Below are 17,479 nucleotides of genomic sequence, written 5' to 3' on the forward strand. Positions count from 1 at the left end.
AACAGAAGCAATTTACTTTTGCAAATATTTTTACTTGTAAAAGTGAAAAGTCTTGTTGATTATAGAAAGACAGGATAATTTGTGGATAGCAATGAGCTTTAATATTGCATTTATAGAGAACACTATGCACTCGAATATTCTCAAAGAAACCTCATCTTGGTAATTTAGAACGTATTTTACAGCCAATTAGGTCTAAAAACAAGCCAAGTATTAGTATGATACATCATACAATAAATACTGTAATCATGTGGCTATTTCCGTCAATGCAAACACACTGTGACGATAATCCCTAACACAACAGGCACAGACTTTAAACAAATACACCGCTAGAATTAAATGACACTTCTGACAGCATAGCTATTATAATAACACAATGGACTGTTCAAGTTTTACATTAATACATACATGTTTTGCAAATTGTTCAGAATTAGGTTCTTAATAACAGCCAGTAGGAGAATGATAGGTGCACAATCTTCCAAGGTTGTACCAAACTTTCCAAGTACTTTTTACTGCCTTGAAAAAATGCTGAATGTTTTACTTTATGTTTTAATGATATTACAGTGCACTCTAGTTATTTTTTGCGATTCAATAATTCAGAAATTCCTAATCTCTACAGTCATGTGACTGTGGTGATCCATAGGAGTGTTCATCTCTTCTCAACTCTAGCTGATCGCATTGCAGAACCGTGTGAATGCCGACAGACTTGTTTTCACTGGTATATGGGAAGACCTTAATCACAAGTAATAGTTGAGTTTAAAGTATGTGATTCCTCACCCACTATGTGTTTAGTATAAAATGTGATTTATATAAACCTTGCTAGAGAAAAGATGTATCAGATATGTACTGTATCTTAAAAAGCCGCCACTTACACATATCATCTGTAGGAAAGATAAAAGTTTCAAGACAAGATAATAAAACTTTTTTTTTTTTTCAATTGCAAATAGTACCAGGAGACTTTATAGTACAGTAAATACATTTTTTATTACAACCCAGTATCTATTTTTCATGAACTGATCCGATTTTATAATGTGTTTTCTTCCTTGTTCAAGCAGTCATAAAAATTGCATATACACACTGCACATATTTCTGTAGAACTGTCAACAGGGGTTTGTTAAACACATTAATATTTATATGCAGATAATGAGTTCTGTCTGTTTAAAATACCAAACATATAATGTCATTTTGGTTTATAAATCCGGTTTCCTAGATCCCGATCGGCTTGATTACAGACTAACTAAAGTTATCTTAGGGCGTTAGTATAATTATTCTGTTTTATTATTATCATTCTTATTATATTTAACTTGTTGTTGTAGTTTCAGCCTCATAAAGGGTATGCATTTAACAAAATGTAATTCAAGAATGTTTGACATAACTTTCAGGATTAAATCAAAATCGTGCAGGTAAGAAAAAACAATTGAATAGGGTAAACCTGTCCTGGAGCAAAAGCAGCAGACATGCAGGCTAATCCCAGCATATACATTATTTATTTTAAAATATGCACCCCGCTGGAATTCAATATGTACTTTACAACTTAGGTTGTTTTCAATATTTAAACATTGTTTTCTGAGGCTAGGTTTTGCAGTTAATGACAGGAGTTTGGACTTGACTTCACCCTCAAAGGGCAGCGATCTGGAATAATTTGTTGCTGTTGACAGGTTATTATGATGGTGTAAGTTCACCAAACTAACCAAAGGCTTTTGGAGAAAATAAAAATGTCATTGAATATGTTTAGGAATCAAACAAGATCAGTGGTCAGAAAAATTTAATTATTCACAGGAAAGTGGATACATCTAAATGTACTCATCAGATATGGGCTACTGCACTGCTGAATCAATACGTTCTCTCAGTATCGAGGGACTTGGTGATATTATGTATAATTGCCTTTTCTTGTAAGAATGATATGCTTCGTGCAGCATCTGTTATTTGACAAGTTAAAGTGACAGAAGCCATACTTCAAACAGTCTCATGCTGCAAGGTAATGGATAAAGTAATACACAATTAAAATATACATCGTACCCCCACAAAAAAAAAAAAAAAAAACACAGACACTAAATGCACAGTCTTTCATTATCCTAAGATACAGGCGTAATAACTTCCTGTCACACATTCAGCACGTATATAATATATGGATTGCATAAAGGTCATTTCTCTGTCAAATGAGTTACAGTATGTGCTCAGGGGTTCAGTTTTCTCCAGAAATGATTACAATCCATTTTAAATAATCAAAACTGCAAAGCTACCAATTTGTAACAGACTTATAGCTGAAGTGGGTTTCCATGTCGTCCAACGTCAGTTACTATAAAATTAACATGAGCCTCAATGTCCTAGCCATGTATTTTTTTTTTTATCAAAACAATCTTTATATTTTTCTCTATCCATCTGTGATGTACTAATTATAAACCGTTTACCTGAAGGGGAGCCTGTGCATGTCACACCATTTTGACAGTAGTCTTTGCAGTGGTTAATTTCACAATTCTCTCCAGAGAAATTAGGCCAACAGTAACATCTCATTTCACCCTTCTCATTTATAATACACCTCCCTCCATTCTCACAAGCTGGTTGGCAGAGATCACCTATAGGACCAAAATGACAAAAATGTAAGTGACATTCATACCTCGCTGCAAAAGGCTGTATAGAGTCTAACTACATGAACTGTATGGTAAATAATAATCTAAGGAGAAACAGCTATAGAGATTGAATGAGAACACTGGTAACAGGATATTGCATAGGTAAGAAAATATGAAACTGTAGATTAATTGCCTCTTCATGTTAAACTGGTCCAAAACGTCTGGTTTCACATACTGTAGCCCGATTTGCATTAATCTTGAACTACCTTACCTAAGGTATGGTAACAATGTCTGCCTTTAGTGTGTTGATATTGTGATAGCACACACTCTCTATAAATTTGTATTCAACTAAGAGAATGTTGCACTCATCCAGCACTGCTGTCATTATTATGCCGTTAGCAAAAGAGCACACAAATATATTCATTATATTTCAATCCGCTAGCAATGGCACATATAGGCTGAGTAAACCTGCATTTCCTCTACATGTACAACCTGGTTCATGGATTGTGCCATTTTCTGTTTTATTCTGGTGCATTCTGTAAGGATTTAAAAATGTGTAGTTGTACAATATTCTTGTATTACCATTGGGATATCCTAAAATAAAGAAATGCCTTGAAATACCTACCTGAAATACTTGTATCACCACATGTTCCATTAATCAAGACTTTTCCTTCTGGGCATGAGCAGCTTGCACCATTTGGGTTCAGTAAACACAGAAACTCGCAGTTCTTTTTTAGACATGGGTTACTTACTGTAAGAACAGAAATTGGGAATTTGTTATTATTCATTTAAAATAAAGGGTGATATTGTTTTGCAATTTCATGTATACATTTTAAAGGTTTTCACGACAGGAAAGGCTTTTCAAAGGTCTATTTTTGTGTTTCGTAAGAAATCAGAAATGAAAAGCAGTCTGAAATTTAATTTTTTGTAAAGGTCTACTGTACTACAACTTAGACACTACACATTAAACTGCAGTTTGAGGATGATAGAGGACAGCCAAACAAGGTGGTAGCTGTAAATCCCTGTTAAAAAAATACACACATAGTAAAAGCCCAGGAATAAAGTGAAAATGTGTGACATTATACAGTATGATAAAGTTGGCAGTTTAACAACTAAATAAACATTATTTTTATTAAAGTTATCTTGAAGAGCTTGTAGTTTATTATATATTTGTTCTGGAGATGGCATTTTTTCCAACTAATAAAGCAACAGGGAATACAATAACTGTCCACTAACCAGATGAGCACTCAAGCTAATACAAAGGTTTCTGGTACTGTTGTTCATGGAATACATCAATTTGGCAGGAAGAGCAGACAACTGTCAGCACCTCTGGCCATTAGTAATAGCAAGAAAAAAAAGTAACGCTGAGTTCAAGGCCTACACAATGAGGCTATGATTTCATTAAATATGTCTACTGAGGCTGAGAACATGCTCATGGGTTTCATTAATTCAACATAGGAGGAGTTTGTGAAGGTCAAGAAGACAGAAGATGTCTTGTGAGCAGCTGAAGTTATTCCACTATTTTCTTGTGCTTGTGCTTTTCAATACACTGCACTGATAATTGTACTTTGTCGTACAATTATCCCAGTTGGATTTGTACTGGGAGGGTGTTGGCTTGATCATTGAATGGGGCATGAAAATACTAGACTGGAATAAAAAATACATGCTGTGGGACAAATTAGTAGTTTGACTAGAGCAGCGGGTCTCAAACTTTTTGTGCCGTGCCCCTCTTCCTCTTATCTGTGATGCTTAACATTAAAATATGTTACGCCTCTATATTTAGAAACTCTTTTTAATTTTTTTTTGGCATGCTTCTGCAAAGCCACTGGTTTAAAATCTTTCCATCAGATTCACCCTTTCTTGCCCATGTTGTGCTTGTAGTGTTTTAACTGGCCTTGCCTGTAAGACTCCTATTGAAGCCTTGGCGTCAGCTGCAGTCAATCTACAACTATCCAAGTCGTGGCTCCAGTGTAATAGAGGCTGGGTGTAAACCAGCAACCTCACAGCTAACCACTTCATGACCCTCGTGAACAATGATTTTAATTCCAACGCGCTTAGAGAAATATTAAATATAAATATATAAAGTCTGTATGCATAGCTACTTACTGTCTGGCTGCTTGTAACGATGGGAGACCAAAACACTGGTGGCCTTCTCAAGTCCTGAATCAATATACTCCACTGGTTTGTGACCATACTTGTGTACTTTAAATACATTGTTTTTCAACCCAACTCCAAAGATATAATCCTCAAAAATGTCAATTTGGTGAGGTTGTAATATACCTAAAAGAAAAAAAAAACAACAACATTAATTTGTATAAATATTGCAGCTTATGGACTTGTTATTTCTATATTTTTTTCCCCATGACATGAGTACCTGGTTAATTTTCTATGAATTTAATGCACAAATTACAAAAGAATATAGCAAATGTATAGAGTGTATAAAGTTGTCCTGTGTACTTCACTATGAAACTTTATTTTCATTACAGTACCAAAGCTACTGCACTAATTCAGTGAAGTCACAGTACAAGACCAAATACATTACATCAAATTACTTTAAATTTAACTGAACTATTAACATTGAACTATTCATTAATACAAAGAAAAAACTGAAAATAAGATAAAGCATTGCATTTCCCTTAATTCATTTGGAAAATGCAAATGATAACTGGGCAGCAGTGTGGAGTAGTGGTTAGGGCTCTGGACTCTTGACCGGAGGGTTGTGGGTTCAATCCCTGGTAGGGGACACTGCTGCTGAACCCTTGAGCAAGGTACTTTACCTAGATTGCTCCAGTAAAAACCCAACTGTATAAATGGGTAATTGTATCTAAAAAATAATGTGATATCTTGTAACAATTGTAAGTCACCCTGGATAAGGGCGTCTGCTAAGAAAGAAATAATAATAATAAATAACTGTATCTGTGCATAACGAGTACAAACATATTAATCTACCATGTTTGCTGCTGATGGCCACCAGAGAATCAGATCCATCAAAACGTAAACTTCCAATCACTGAAAGCTCTGAATCAGCCCAATACAGACGTTGGTTGAAATAATCAACTGCCAGTCCTGCAGAAATAAATATCTCATGTTATTCTTTGTTGTGCAGTTTGGTAATTATCAATGAGCAACAGCTGCTTCAGACAAATATGTGAGGATTTTGGATAAAGCACACAGTAGATAACCTAATTTAAGTGTTATTACACACCTTTCAAGCCCCTCAAAGTTATTGCAAATACAATGAGCAGCATATATACGGTTATGTAGTCTAATTTAGGCATCTTTGTGCACATCTGTTTCTTGCTCCAAGCAGTGAAGTTTAAGCTGGTTCAGCATCCTATTTTATTTTGTGTGAGTCTTACAGTAAATGACAAGTGATATTGGAGACTGTAAGTTACATTAACACAATGTGCCCAAACAAAAGCATATTCCACATACAAATATAAAAAAAAAACAACAAGAACAAAACATATACCTGTGGGCCGCCTTAAATTCTTTTCTAACAATATTCTTCTCATAGTACCATCCATGGCTGCTTCTTCTATATGAGAATGGTCACCAATTACTGTCCAATACATCATTCTGTAAATGTGGAAGATGATTGAGATAAAATGAGTTAGTTTGAGAGAATTGTACTGCTGCACCATCTGATACTAAGAAGTTGGCAAAAGCTGTGCTGGATTGGAGCAAGCGATTCATTTACCCAGAGGAACAACAGTCACAATTTGAGTGGGCTGTGCCATTATATTGTTGTGTCTTATATTCCTAATTCATATTCTTGTAGTATTTTACTTTATTTGCTTTTCAAAAGAAATAACAAAGCAGTCAAGTGACTTTCTCTAAAGGTCACAGTTAGTGGCTGAGGTGGAATTCAAACCCAAGAGCTCAAGAAGGTAGGTTGTTTACTCAAACTCCTAGACCCCTCAAACACAGAAAACCTTGTAGCCATCAAGGACAAAAAGTTCAATAAAGGTACATTCACACCTGCCGCCCCCTTTTATTAAGAAATGTTCCTGTTAAGGACAGCTTAAGACATGTCAGAGGAGAACAACTGCATATTAACCAGACAGGCTTTTTTTCTAATAAGGTAAAAAATATATATATATATATTTTATTTCTTATTAACTAATGAAAACAGATGAAAGACAATATCTTACCCTTGAACTGGATTAACAGCAATTGCGTACGGCTCTCCTGCAATGTCCGTTATAAGACGGGTACAGTTTGATCTGCCAAGATGTCCTACGTTAATGGAATATCTTAATCTTGTCCAATGTGTTGTATAGTAGCTGAACCAGTGCATTCTGGAGTGATCTGTCCAGTATATATTCCCAGTCACCCAGTCAGCTGAAACACCCCTGGGTCTTCTGAAGTCAGGACACTAGAATATACAATTATTTATCTTAGACCTATCAAATTAGACTCATTAATTACACTGACCTAACCTTTCAGTTTTTGTATGCCCTACAAACTTCCAAGAACATGCATATAGCCATATTCACATTTGTATATTGTCTTCTATTTGACTACGTTTATTTTGGTATAAAAAAGCACATGCAGACAAAAATAGTAATTTAAGGAGAATTTACAGTATATATATATATATATATATATATATATATATATATATATATATATATATATATATATATATATGTATATATATATATATATATATATATATATATATATATATATATATATATATATTCAAAAGTTTCCATTCAATTCCTTAGATTTGTTCTCAGACAAGGTTTTAAATTCTACAATGCAAAAGATAGCAGGGGCCAGGACGACTTATTTTGTTAACTTTCCGGTTACTTACTATTATTCCACTATTTGTTTGAGATTGGCCTCTGCCAAGGATCTCTTTGTAAAAAATTCCACCTGGGTTAAACTGGGTACCCCAGATAATCTTGTGTCCTTGATACAGAGCATCCATCCCAATGATTCTGGCATTGTCCTCAATGCGAGCTAGTTGTTTGTGTCCATGGCTCTGGTTAAATGGATACACAAAACCTCGGATTTCAGTGTCATTAGCTATGTAGAGCACTTGATCTTCTGGTCCTGCAGGTTGTTTCATTAATATGCAAAAAAAATGAATAGTGTCTAAATTCCATCCTGGGTTTAAGACAACAGTTTTATAATAATACTGTGTTACTATTATCTACTTATTGACAAGAAAAGCTATGATCAATACAGACATTTCAAATTACATTTTAGGTTATACTTGTTAACCAATACAGTATATTGTTAATAGAGCTATTTCCAATTCAAACTGAGAGTGTTTATTTCAGTATTTATTATAATGCAATTGGAGCCAGTTCAGTTCAAAACCTGAACTTAAAAACCACTGACACTCTGAATTGGAATGTAGCCATGACATCCAAGTGCAAATGCAGATGATATGACAGCAAGGAGAACGTGTACTTGTGCAGTCGCTGAAACACTTTCAATGCAGATATCTACAGATTCGCAGTTATAACGGTCATAACATTGTTAACAGAATTCTGCCGATATCATGCATGTGTTAACTAATAAAATATTATGCAGTTGTAGTGATGCTTTGTAATGACTGATACATCTTAAAGTGCTGACCAATGCTTTATTGGCACTACTCGTCCCCTTTTATTGTACTGAGAATCACTGGTTCTTGCTTTATGTCAATTCACGAAACGCAAATATTTCAAATTATTATTATTATTATTATTTATTTCTTAGCTGACGCCCTTATCCAGGGCGTCTTGTTACAAGATATCACATTATTTTTACATACAATTACCCATTTATACAGTTGGGTTTTTACTGGAGCAATCTAGGTAAAGTACCTTGCTCAAGGGTACAACAGCAGTGTCCTCCCACCGGGGATTGAACCCACGACCCTCCGGTCAAGAGTCCAGAGCCCTAACCACTACTCCACACTGCTGCCCTACAACGTTGTATTTAAATCGCTGCATCCTTGTAGCTTAGTGGTAGGCCACATGGTTTGATTGCAGCTGTCCCATGCATACCAGGAAGCAGCACTACATTTTCATATTAGAGTTGTTTTTGGAATGCTGTATTTGCATATTCCAAACTGTATAAAATACAAGCAAATAACTAAAAGATCTTCATCAGGACCAACGAAGGACCTGTGACGATAATGCTTTGGATAGCACTTGTTTAGCCTGATTGCTGTATACAAAACAAACTGACACTGCATACTGTACATGAAAAAGGTACAAGAAAAATAATTCTTATATATGATATGGTACTGTAGATCACAGTTAACAGTAAAAAAAACATGTAGATTGGTAATGTAAGAGTGTATGCATGTACTGTACTTACAGTGTTTCTTAATATTTTAAATAAACGTAATGAAAGTCTTACAGCTAAATTATTGGTTGTGGTTTAAATGACTGGCTTTACGTATATATCTATATTGTCTATCTGCTGATCACATTCCATATCCACTCAACTATGTGAAAAATATTTCTATGCAAATGCCATGCCATTACCTTTTGCTTTACAGGTGCCATTGATCTCCCTGTAATTTCTGTCACATGCACACTTGAAGGAACCTTTAGTGTTTGTGCAGTAGTGAGAGCAGGAACCAATCTGCAGGCACTCATTGATTTCTGAAAATGAAACACAGATTGCACTTTCAGAGATATGTTTGCATTATTTATTAAAAAGGTCATCGCGTGTATGCGTTTTCAAGAGTGAACAGTAGGTTACCATCTCAATGTTGACAAGGCCAGTAATATCTCAGTCTTGATCAACCTTTAAACTGATAAAAGTGTCACTTTATTAGGAAACATGCTCAATTTCACTGTTTTAGACACACTGTGAGGATCATTGATTCATATTGATAGATGAGGGATGATGTTTCTGTCTCCAATAAATGCAACGCAAATGGTGCAATACAGTTCAGAATTCTGGGAAACAAAGAAAAGATATTTGTTTGAAAAAACAAACAAACAAACAAACAAACAGTATCTCCTAGTTATATCCCATTAAACACTCATTGTATCACTCACCAAAGATACAAAAAAGCACAACTAAAAAGAGTCTCTCCGTACCTTTGCATTGCTTATCCTTTTGATTTCTCTGAAAACCGGGCTTGCACCGACAAACAGCAGCTGTTTTGGTTTGATTACAGACTGCATCTTCACCACATGGATTAATTTTTCCTTCACACATATCTTCACTGGGAGCTGAAGGAAAAAGGGAATAGCAAGCATGTTTTCTTCATCGAGAGTACTATACAGTATGAATGTATTCTCACAGTATATTTCAAGGCTTTCATTAAACATGCACATCGATATTATAAATGTGTGGGTAATGAAATACCTGCATACCCAAACTGCCTGCAGATGCACAAGTCCACCTAGAGTACTACTGTAACTGCAATTATTTAAATGTGTTTTTCTCTCCAACCCTCTCTCCACAGTATATATAAAACACAGAGGAGTGCAATACCGGCAGCTGTTCAATGAACATTTCAACAGACACCTGTCAAAAATGTTACTTTACCAGACTTGTTAAATCTTCCTATGAATTATTTCACTGCCTACTGTATAAGCAACAATTGTAGTAGTTTCTCTATTTTTCTTTATTTTCTTTTTTAAGCATCCATATTTAGCACCACTGTGTTGTAAAATGAATGCTGGAGTATTCTTTGCTGACAATACATGGTTTTGGTTGGTTGGTATTACAATATCCTACTAAAATGAGGCGATATTTGCTCATTCACTACAGAAAGCAGTCTATTGATAAGTCCATGTACCAGAAACATGGCCAAGTCCTGGGTTCAAATCTAGTTCAGACTTCATTACATTGCGCAGTATTTTATTTCAGCATCTATCATATGTCAAATATATGATTGTCAGTGTTTGCCTTGAAGATATTCCAGATAAGGATATCAACCAAGTTTGGTGCATTAGGTTGTATTTTGTTAACATTGTAATACAAATATAATCAATTTATAATACACATTTCTAAAATAATGAATGTTTGGCAAATCTTACACTTTTTGCAATCACGCTCATCTGAGCCTCCATCCCCACAGTCATCAAATAGATCACACTGCAGCTCCGTAGGGATGCACCTCTTATTACTGCAGGTAAACTGAGACTTTCCACAGGGTCTCTGCTTTTCTATCACCTTCTCTAATTCATTCAATAAAATTAAAAAAATACATCAAAGGAGATCATACACATTAATATGTACATTCAAAAACAAACATAACATACATAAAAGCATCCATACACCTCACCCAAACCCTCGTACGGAACAGTATAAAATGTGAATATATTATTGTGAATTAAGTGTGAGTAATAGTAAATTACAATGTACATTTCAATGGATTTACTCTGTAAGTACCAGTACTCATTTTGGATAATAATTCAGTAGTAAAGTATCTTATCTGCAGATATACAATACCTACAATTAACGATGGAGAAAAATATTGTAAAATAAACTAAATTCAAGTATTTGTCAAGTTGGACACAACACAGTACTATCTTGCCTAAAAATCGTTTATATTCTGAAGCTTTTGTTCAAAAGTACAGAAAGAGTTCCTCCTAAAGTTTCACCTACCACACTGTTCTTCATCTGAGCCATCTCCACAGTCATCTACACCATTGCAAATGTGTTCCGATCTCAGGCACACTCGATCATTTCTGCACCGATAAGGCCTTGTTGGAGGACAAGGGAACTTCGCTATTTGAATAGGACAAAAAAATCAATTTAAAACACCCCAGAACACACAGCTGAACAAAAGAAAACAAGAAAAGAAAAAAAAAAAATGAAATGACCTTTAAAAAACATTATGCTTTTATCCAGCTAATAGATAAAACAATAATAATACCCAGTACTTTAAGGTTTGTGTAAACATCCTTGCATTGGCTCAAATAATGGGGGTCATGATTTTAAGTCATCAGTAAAGAGTAGAACAGGTTAACTTAGATTAAAGTGAGTCCTGCCCTTTGCTATTACTTCAAGCCTTCATTCTTTAAACCAATGGTTGGTTTGGCAGTTAAACAATTTCTAAAACGAAATTAAATTAAATGTATTTAATACATACCACACATTTCAGGATCTTCATCTGAGTTGTCTCCACAGTCATCCTCACCATCACATACCCACACATGGAGTTTACAAAGAGTGTTGTTGCAGACAAACTCGTCAGCACGGCATGTATATCCATCTGTAAGGTCAATTATATCTCATTTATGGTTTGCAATAAAATAACAAAATTGTCAGCAGATCAAAACATTCCCTTGGCTGTACAGCTACAGTATGATCTGTTTTTACCGTGTTGAACAACAGACACATCAGTTTTCAAAATTGTATCTGTACTACATATTAAACAATTGGGCTACACTAAAGTTGAAATGTATCTACACTAGTAAGAGAAGTAGCATTTGAAAAAAAACACACACAATCATACATATATTCGTTTAACTTTTTATTATTAAGTCATTTATTTCATGTTTTTGCCCATATCAGTTTTCAATAACGATTGCAACCATAAATTAAATTAAATTAAATTAAATTAAATTAAAAAGAAGAACTCAACATTATTTCCTCTACTCCTGCTTAAATTCTGGCAGGGTCTGGTCGGCTCATTGTCCTAATGGGACAATGGGATATGTCTAGGATCACATGGAGTTTACGTTCAAACAACCAAAATATTTCCTATCATGGTTTACAGTTTAATAAATGTGGCATATTAGCTACTCATTTCAAGCTTGCATCACGATACACAATATCGTGTTGTAAAGTATCGCGAGGCATCGATACATGATGAATCGTCTCACCCATAGTAGCGTGCCGACCTCCAATTAATATATATATATATATATATATATATATATATATATATATATGAATCAGTCTATTTATCAGTCATTATTTATTTACGTATGCTGTATCGGCTGTATTTAAACATATATAAAGTCATATTTACTATCCAACTTTGCCTCACTTATTTTCTTGACTGATTCATATATTAAATATGTACTGCTGTCTCAGCCATAATGGAAAATTAAATGCCCCTTGGGAAGACCATTGTTACCTCCAGGGCTCAGACTGCGGCTTCAGGCATTATAGCGCCCTATTGGTAACAACAGTCTTGCCTCGGGTCAATAACTTTCTACTATAGCCCTCCTCTCCAGTCCATATTTATTAGGCACACTATTGATAGCGCTGTCTGTTGAAAGTTTATTAAGAGGTGTACAATGAATAAAACATCAGCTCATATACACTTTGTTCACATACTGTGGAGGAAATAAGATCATCTGAGCTCCATCAACATTCATTTTATATCAAGATTGTAATATGCAGAACTTTCATTAAAGTGCACACAACAGGTCTGAGAAAAAAAATTGCACAGGCTTTAAAAATCCATTCTATATTAAATGTCATTATTATTACCTTCTGATGATAACTATTGTATGCTTCAAATAATAATGGTGTAACCTGACTGCCTACAACTTAAAAGTATGTGTTTTTCAAATAATTACATTGCTGTATGTTTACCGAGAGGTTTAATATTTTCCCATTATACCAAAAACATATAAGACATATCTTATAACTACAGTAAGTAGCAAATAAATAAATGACATGTCCTGAACCCTACACCTACTGTCGCTCATCCCCAGACATCCCAGCGGATGTTACCCTCAAGCAACACATTACAAAACACTGCGCTTTTGAGAGGTACTGAAGCATTGTTGCTGTTTTAGAAAATTACATTCTGTTTTGCATTAATTCACGAGTCCTGTGTCCTCATTTCAACACAACACCAGGTCACTCCTAAAATAGTGAAAGACTGGTGACAAACGGGTTCAAGTTTGGCATATTCAGTTTTATTGTCAGAGAAACTGGTGATTTGAGAGCAAGCTTAATTACTTTCCAGAATGCACACTATACAATATCCAAGGTAGAAAGTATACAAAGACTCTTCAAATTACCAACAGTAATGACTGGTTAAAATAAGCAAGCTGTTTCTGTTTTAATGGAATTTTCCTGTTTTTGAATATGAATGTGTGCTTGTTTTATTATTGATACTCATATGTTATTGTGGTTTTAATTGTAGCAGCTAAAATTGCACTTGACATAACATATCAGTCATTTTGAACAGTTAAACATTTGAAAACAGCTGAACAAAAAATATACAAAAAATATGTCAATCCTAATAATAATAATAATAATAATACAGTGCACTCCGTTTATAGGAATCACTGATAAGAATCAACTGCATACAGTGATCAAAACCACTGGGATAAAATCATTCCTATACTAACTAATGTAAAATACTCTTCTAAGAATCAAGCAATCTGCTTATAAGAATCATTTTGGGGCAAACTGACTATATGTAACACAGTACTTGATCAAGTGCAATAACGTGTACCGCCAATAAAGCTGTTTTTGAATTTGAATTTGATCACATCTCACGTGATTAGGCACGTACGCCACGTGGATCATGCAATGATGCAGGAAACACTGCACTATTTGTAATCATTTGTATTTGCTTGCGACTGTAAGTCGCCCTGGATAAGGGCGTCTGCTAAGAAATAAATAATAATAATAATAATAATCAAACATTGTGCAGGTATGTAAGTGAATACACATTCATTGAATACATACTGAGTACAGCAGTGTCACTGTGTGATATGCATGTAGAGGGAGTGGGATTGCGGCGCCGTGAGGAGGGGGGGATGAGGGGGGGGGGTTGCGGAGCATTGTATCTCCGTTTAATGAAAAACTTTGAGATTTGTATCGCAAATAAGTAAGCCACAGATGCTTAAATGCAGTGGCAATCCTGACAGTAAAATACTGCACTGTAGTGTCATTTTAATTCAAAGGCCATTACACGTAACACTGCACGGCAGTTAAACTAGGCACCCTCACAAGATGACTGCTTCTCAAGTATACTGTAGTAAAATTGGATTCTGCAGCCTTGAGTAAACATAATCTTGATTATATAACAAGTTGCTTACCCGTGAGGACTTGTTTTGATATATTGTCTTCAGTGATTGAGCACCATTGACATTTGTATACTGTATTTAAACTGCTGACGTGCAGAGGCGCTTTTGCTAATTGTAATGTGACGTGGCTGAGGGCAGTGTAAATGATCAGGCTGGAGTCTTGATTTACAGTTTAAAACCGTGTTGGTTTTATTTTTATTACAGTCCAGTGGGGAAACAACCGCTAATAAAACAAACAAAATAAACCTAGCTTTCAGTTGGAGCACTAACTAAACAATACTTCGTGTGGTCCCTGTGCATACATGCGGGAACACATGACATCTAGTGGTCAACCCACTACACTGCAGGGAACAAAGCTTTCCTTCAACTAACATACTGATTCTGCAGTACGTCACCACAGTAACCATATCGGTTTGCTTTTAAGAATCAACCGCTTATAACAATCAGATAATCAGGGACGGATGTGAGTGCACTATGATAATAATAATAGTTGGTTTATCTGTTAGCTTCGGACCAGGATGTGCATGCAAGGTGATAGGGCATTTAGCTGCTATGCTCCTGGAATACCCTGTCGTAGCCTATTGGGGATTTTGAGACAGTTTTTTAAATCTCGTCTTAACACTGATCTGTTTGAGTTAGCTTTTGAATAAAATTACTGGCATGTTGTTGTTGTATGTTTTTGTATACACTGTGCAAGTGTGTGTGTCTGATTTAGGGGCAAATGGGGCAGAGGACAAAACTTTTATTTTACTAAAGTGCCTTAATATTAAATCAGAGGACACTTATACAATTTACCCCCCACCCCCCCACCCCCCCACTATATAGCACTACTGTAAATCTTAGCATCTCTTGTTGAATTCCTTGGATTGTATTGTGTTACAACTTTTCAGTTATTAAAGCTTGCATGAGTTTTTTTTTTTTTTTTTTTTAAATACCACTTCCTGTAATTAGATGTACTGTATATGCAGACCGAAAAGTGTGCAAGAGGTTCACGCTGATGAACCCAGGTTTCACTAGCTAATCATGGACTGGATTTTGTAATTTCTGTAATTTGTAATTTATGTCTGTAATTTCTGTAAAATAACCTGCAAGGTGAGGGGTGACATTGTGAGCCTGAGCTCAAGCGATAGAAGCTGAACGATGACTGTTAATTTAACCTGCAAGTGCAGCTCTCTGCTGTGACTGGAGAAAGCTACTTGTAACTGTGTAGAGATTCAATGTTAACCAGTGTAAATAAAATTGCAAGAAACCTATACACTGAGAATTCACGTTTGTTTAAGTGCAATAGCAATCCTATTACTTCCTTTTAGAACAGTTCACAAATCACCGCTTTTTATTTCTGTAAAACCTGATTTCTTCAGTGAAACTGAAAAAAAGAGAAGGATCAGAGATGAATGCATGTGAAAAGATCAATACAAATCAAAAGTGAATCTAGAAGCAGTCCTTACCATGGTCACAGTTTTCTTCGTCACTGTGATCCACACAGTCATGGACACCATCACATCGCCATCTAGCTGGGATACAATGAGCTCTGTTCTGACATCGAAATTCATCTTCTCTGCAGTCTGTCACACAGTCAACCTGTCAATAGAGCATTACATTATTTAGCTGTCTGATTTATATTTTTCAGCCAAACAAAGAACAATAGAAAATGCAGCAAGAGTATAAAGACTTAGCATCGCTTATGATTAGGACAAATAGCTTTTTCAAATTGCAATAGCACAATACAGACACATTATTGTATTAATTTAGAACATGTTGAAATTTATTATAATAAATAAAACATAAATAAAAACAAAACAGATGGCATGAGGTGGCAGTGATTTAAAATTGCACATTATCTGTCAAACATTTTACAAAGTCAAAGAAATAAATAATAATAATATACCAATAGTGTTATATCTACTGTAGTTTCATTGCATATGCTATACATACAGTATGCTGGTACTCAGTATGAGTCAAAAGCATTTACTTTAATGTTTGGTACTCTGGTAAAGAACACACTGAAAATAGTCCAGTATTAGTACAAGTGTACTTTAATAATTAATCTAGTGATCATCTCTGAGAAATATGCCATGAGAAAAAATAAGAGAATTCAAATGTTCTGTCAAAATAATCTGTATTTGCTTTTACACCACAGCACATCTGTTAAAGCAAAAGCAAATGCAAATGTTCTCTAGACCCAATGCTTTCTCCAGTGCCTACATGCAACAGACCTGCACCTACCTCATCTGAACCATCAGCACAGTCATCAATTCCATTGCATCTTAAGTTAGCTGCTACACAGCCCCCACTAGGGCAGACATATTCCTTGGAGGAGCAAGAAGGAATCACTACTGAAAAAAAGAAATAAGTATAATAAAGTATAATAAATAATATATATATTATTTATATATTTAATTATGGAGGTCCACTTTAATGATCCAAACAATGGCCTTCAATACAGTGGCATTTATTGACCATGTTTTCATAATTCTTTAAATAAAAAAATAAAAAAAATATATATATATATATATATATTTAAAAAAATTACTAACATTTATAGACATTATTAAAAATCTATATTTGTATTTATACTAACTTGTTGTGTGCTCATGAAGACTTCCACAATGTAACTGATTGCAAGAAATTGGCAAAATCTCCTTCTCGCAACTGCACAGCTATATTTTTATTTAGTATGCTTTTATTTAAACAGCATAGAAGTAAAGCCTTCAAACTAGTCTCATAATCCAGTGCTAGCTATTAGATCTCAACAGGAAAAAAATAATACAAGCACAATCATAGTCATGCATAATACAGCATTTTTTATGCATGACTATATAATACAGCATAGTCATGCATAATACAGAACAAAAAACATCAACACAACAAAAGGGTGTGAATTATAATTGTGATAATGATATATGAATTAAGAAACTAGATTTAAATTCCATGGTTAGC

The 17,479-nt window shown here is 34.8% G+C and overlaps 1 protein-coding gene across 6 annotated transcripts in view; it reads right to left on the reverse strand.

The window, feature by feature from the left end:
• The window catches only part of LOC117426678 (low-density lipoprotein receptor-related protein 1B-like), a 361,324-nt gene that overhangs the window by 13,173 nt on the left and 330,672 nt on the right, over nt 1-17,479 (reverse strand). For 3 of the 6 annotated variants that reach the window (XM_059033834.1, XM_059033833.1, XM_059033831.1), the window contains exons 70-83: nt 16,766-16,875; nt 15,988-16,120; nt 11,632-11,754; nt 11,145-11,267; nt 10,574-10,714; nt 9,626-9,760; nt 9,062-9,181; nt 7,390-7,631; nt 6,722-6,945; nt 6,040-6,146; nt 5,517-5,633; nt 4,674-4,847; nt 3,193-3,318; nt 2,409-2,573 (exon numbers count right to left, since the gene is read on the reverse strand). In XM_059033834.1, coding sequence (XP_058889817.1) covers nt 2,409-2,573; nt 3,193-3,318; nt 4,674-4,847; nt 5,517-5,633; nt 6,040-6,146; nt 6,722-6,945; nt 7,390-7,631; nt 9,062-9,181; nt 9,626-9,760; nt 10,574-10,714; nt 11,145-11,267; nt 11,632-11,754; nt 15,988-16,120; nt 16,766-16,875 — 2,040 coding nt within the window. Of the gene's footprint in view, nt 1-2,408; nt 2,574-3,192; nt 3,319-4,673; nt 4,848-5,516; nt 5,634-6,039; nt 6,147-6,721; nt 6,946-7,389; nt 7,632-9,061; nt 9,182-9,625; nt 9,761-10,573; nt 10,715-11,144; nt 11,268-11,631; nt 11,755-15,987; nt 16,121-16,765; nt 16,876-17,479 lie in introns of those variants that run through there. The other 3 variants (XM_059033835.1, XM_059033832.1, XM_059033836.1) reach the window with 2 other exon arrangements.

This window comes from Acipenser ruthenus, chromosome 11 (genome assembly GCF_902713425.1).
Source record: "Acipenser ruthenus chromosome 11, fAciRut3.2 maternal haplotype, whole genome shotgun sequence".
NCBI lineage: Eukaryota > Metazoa > Chordata > Actinopteri > Acipenseriformes > Acipenseridae > Acipenser > Acipenser ruthenus.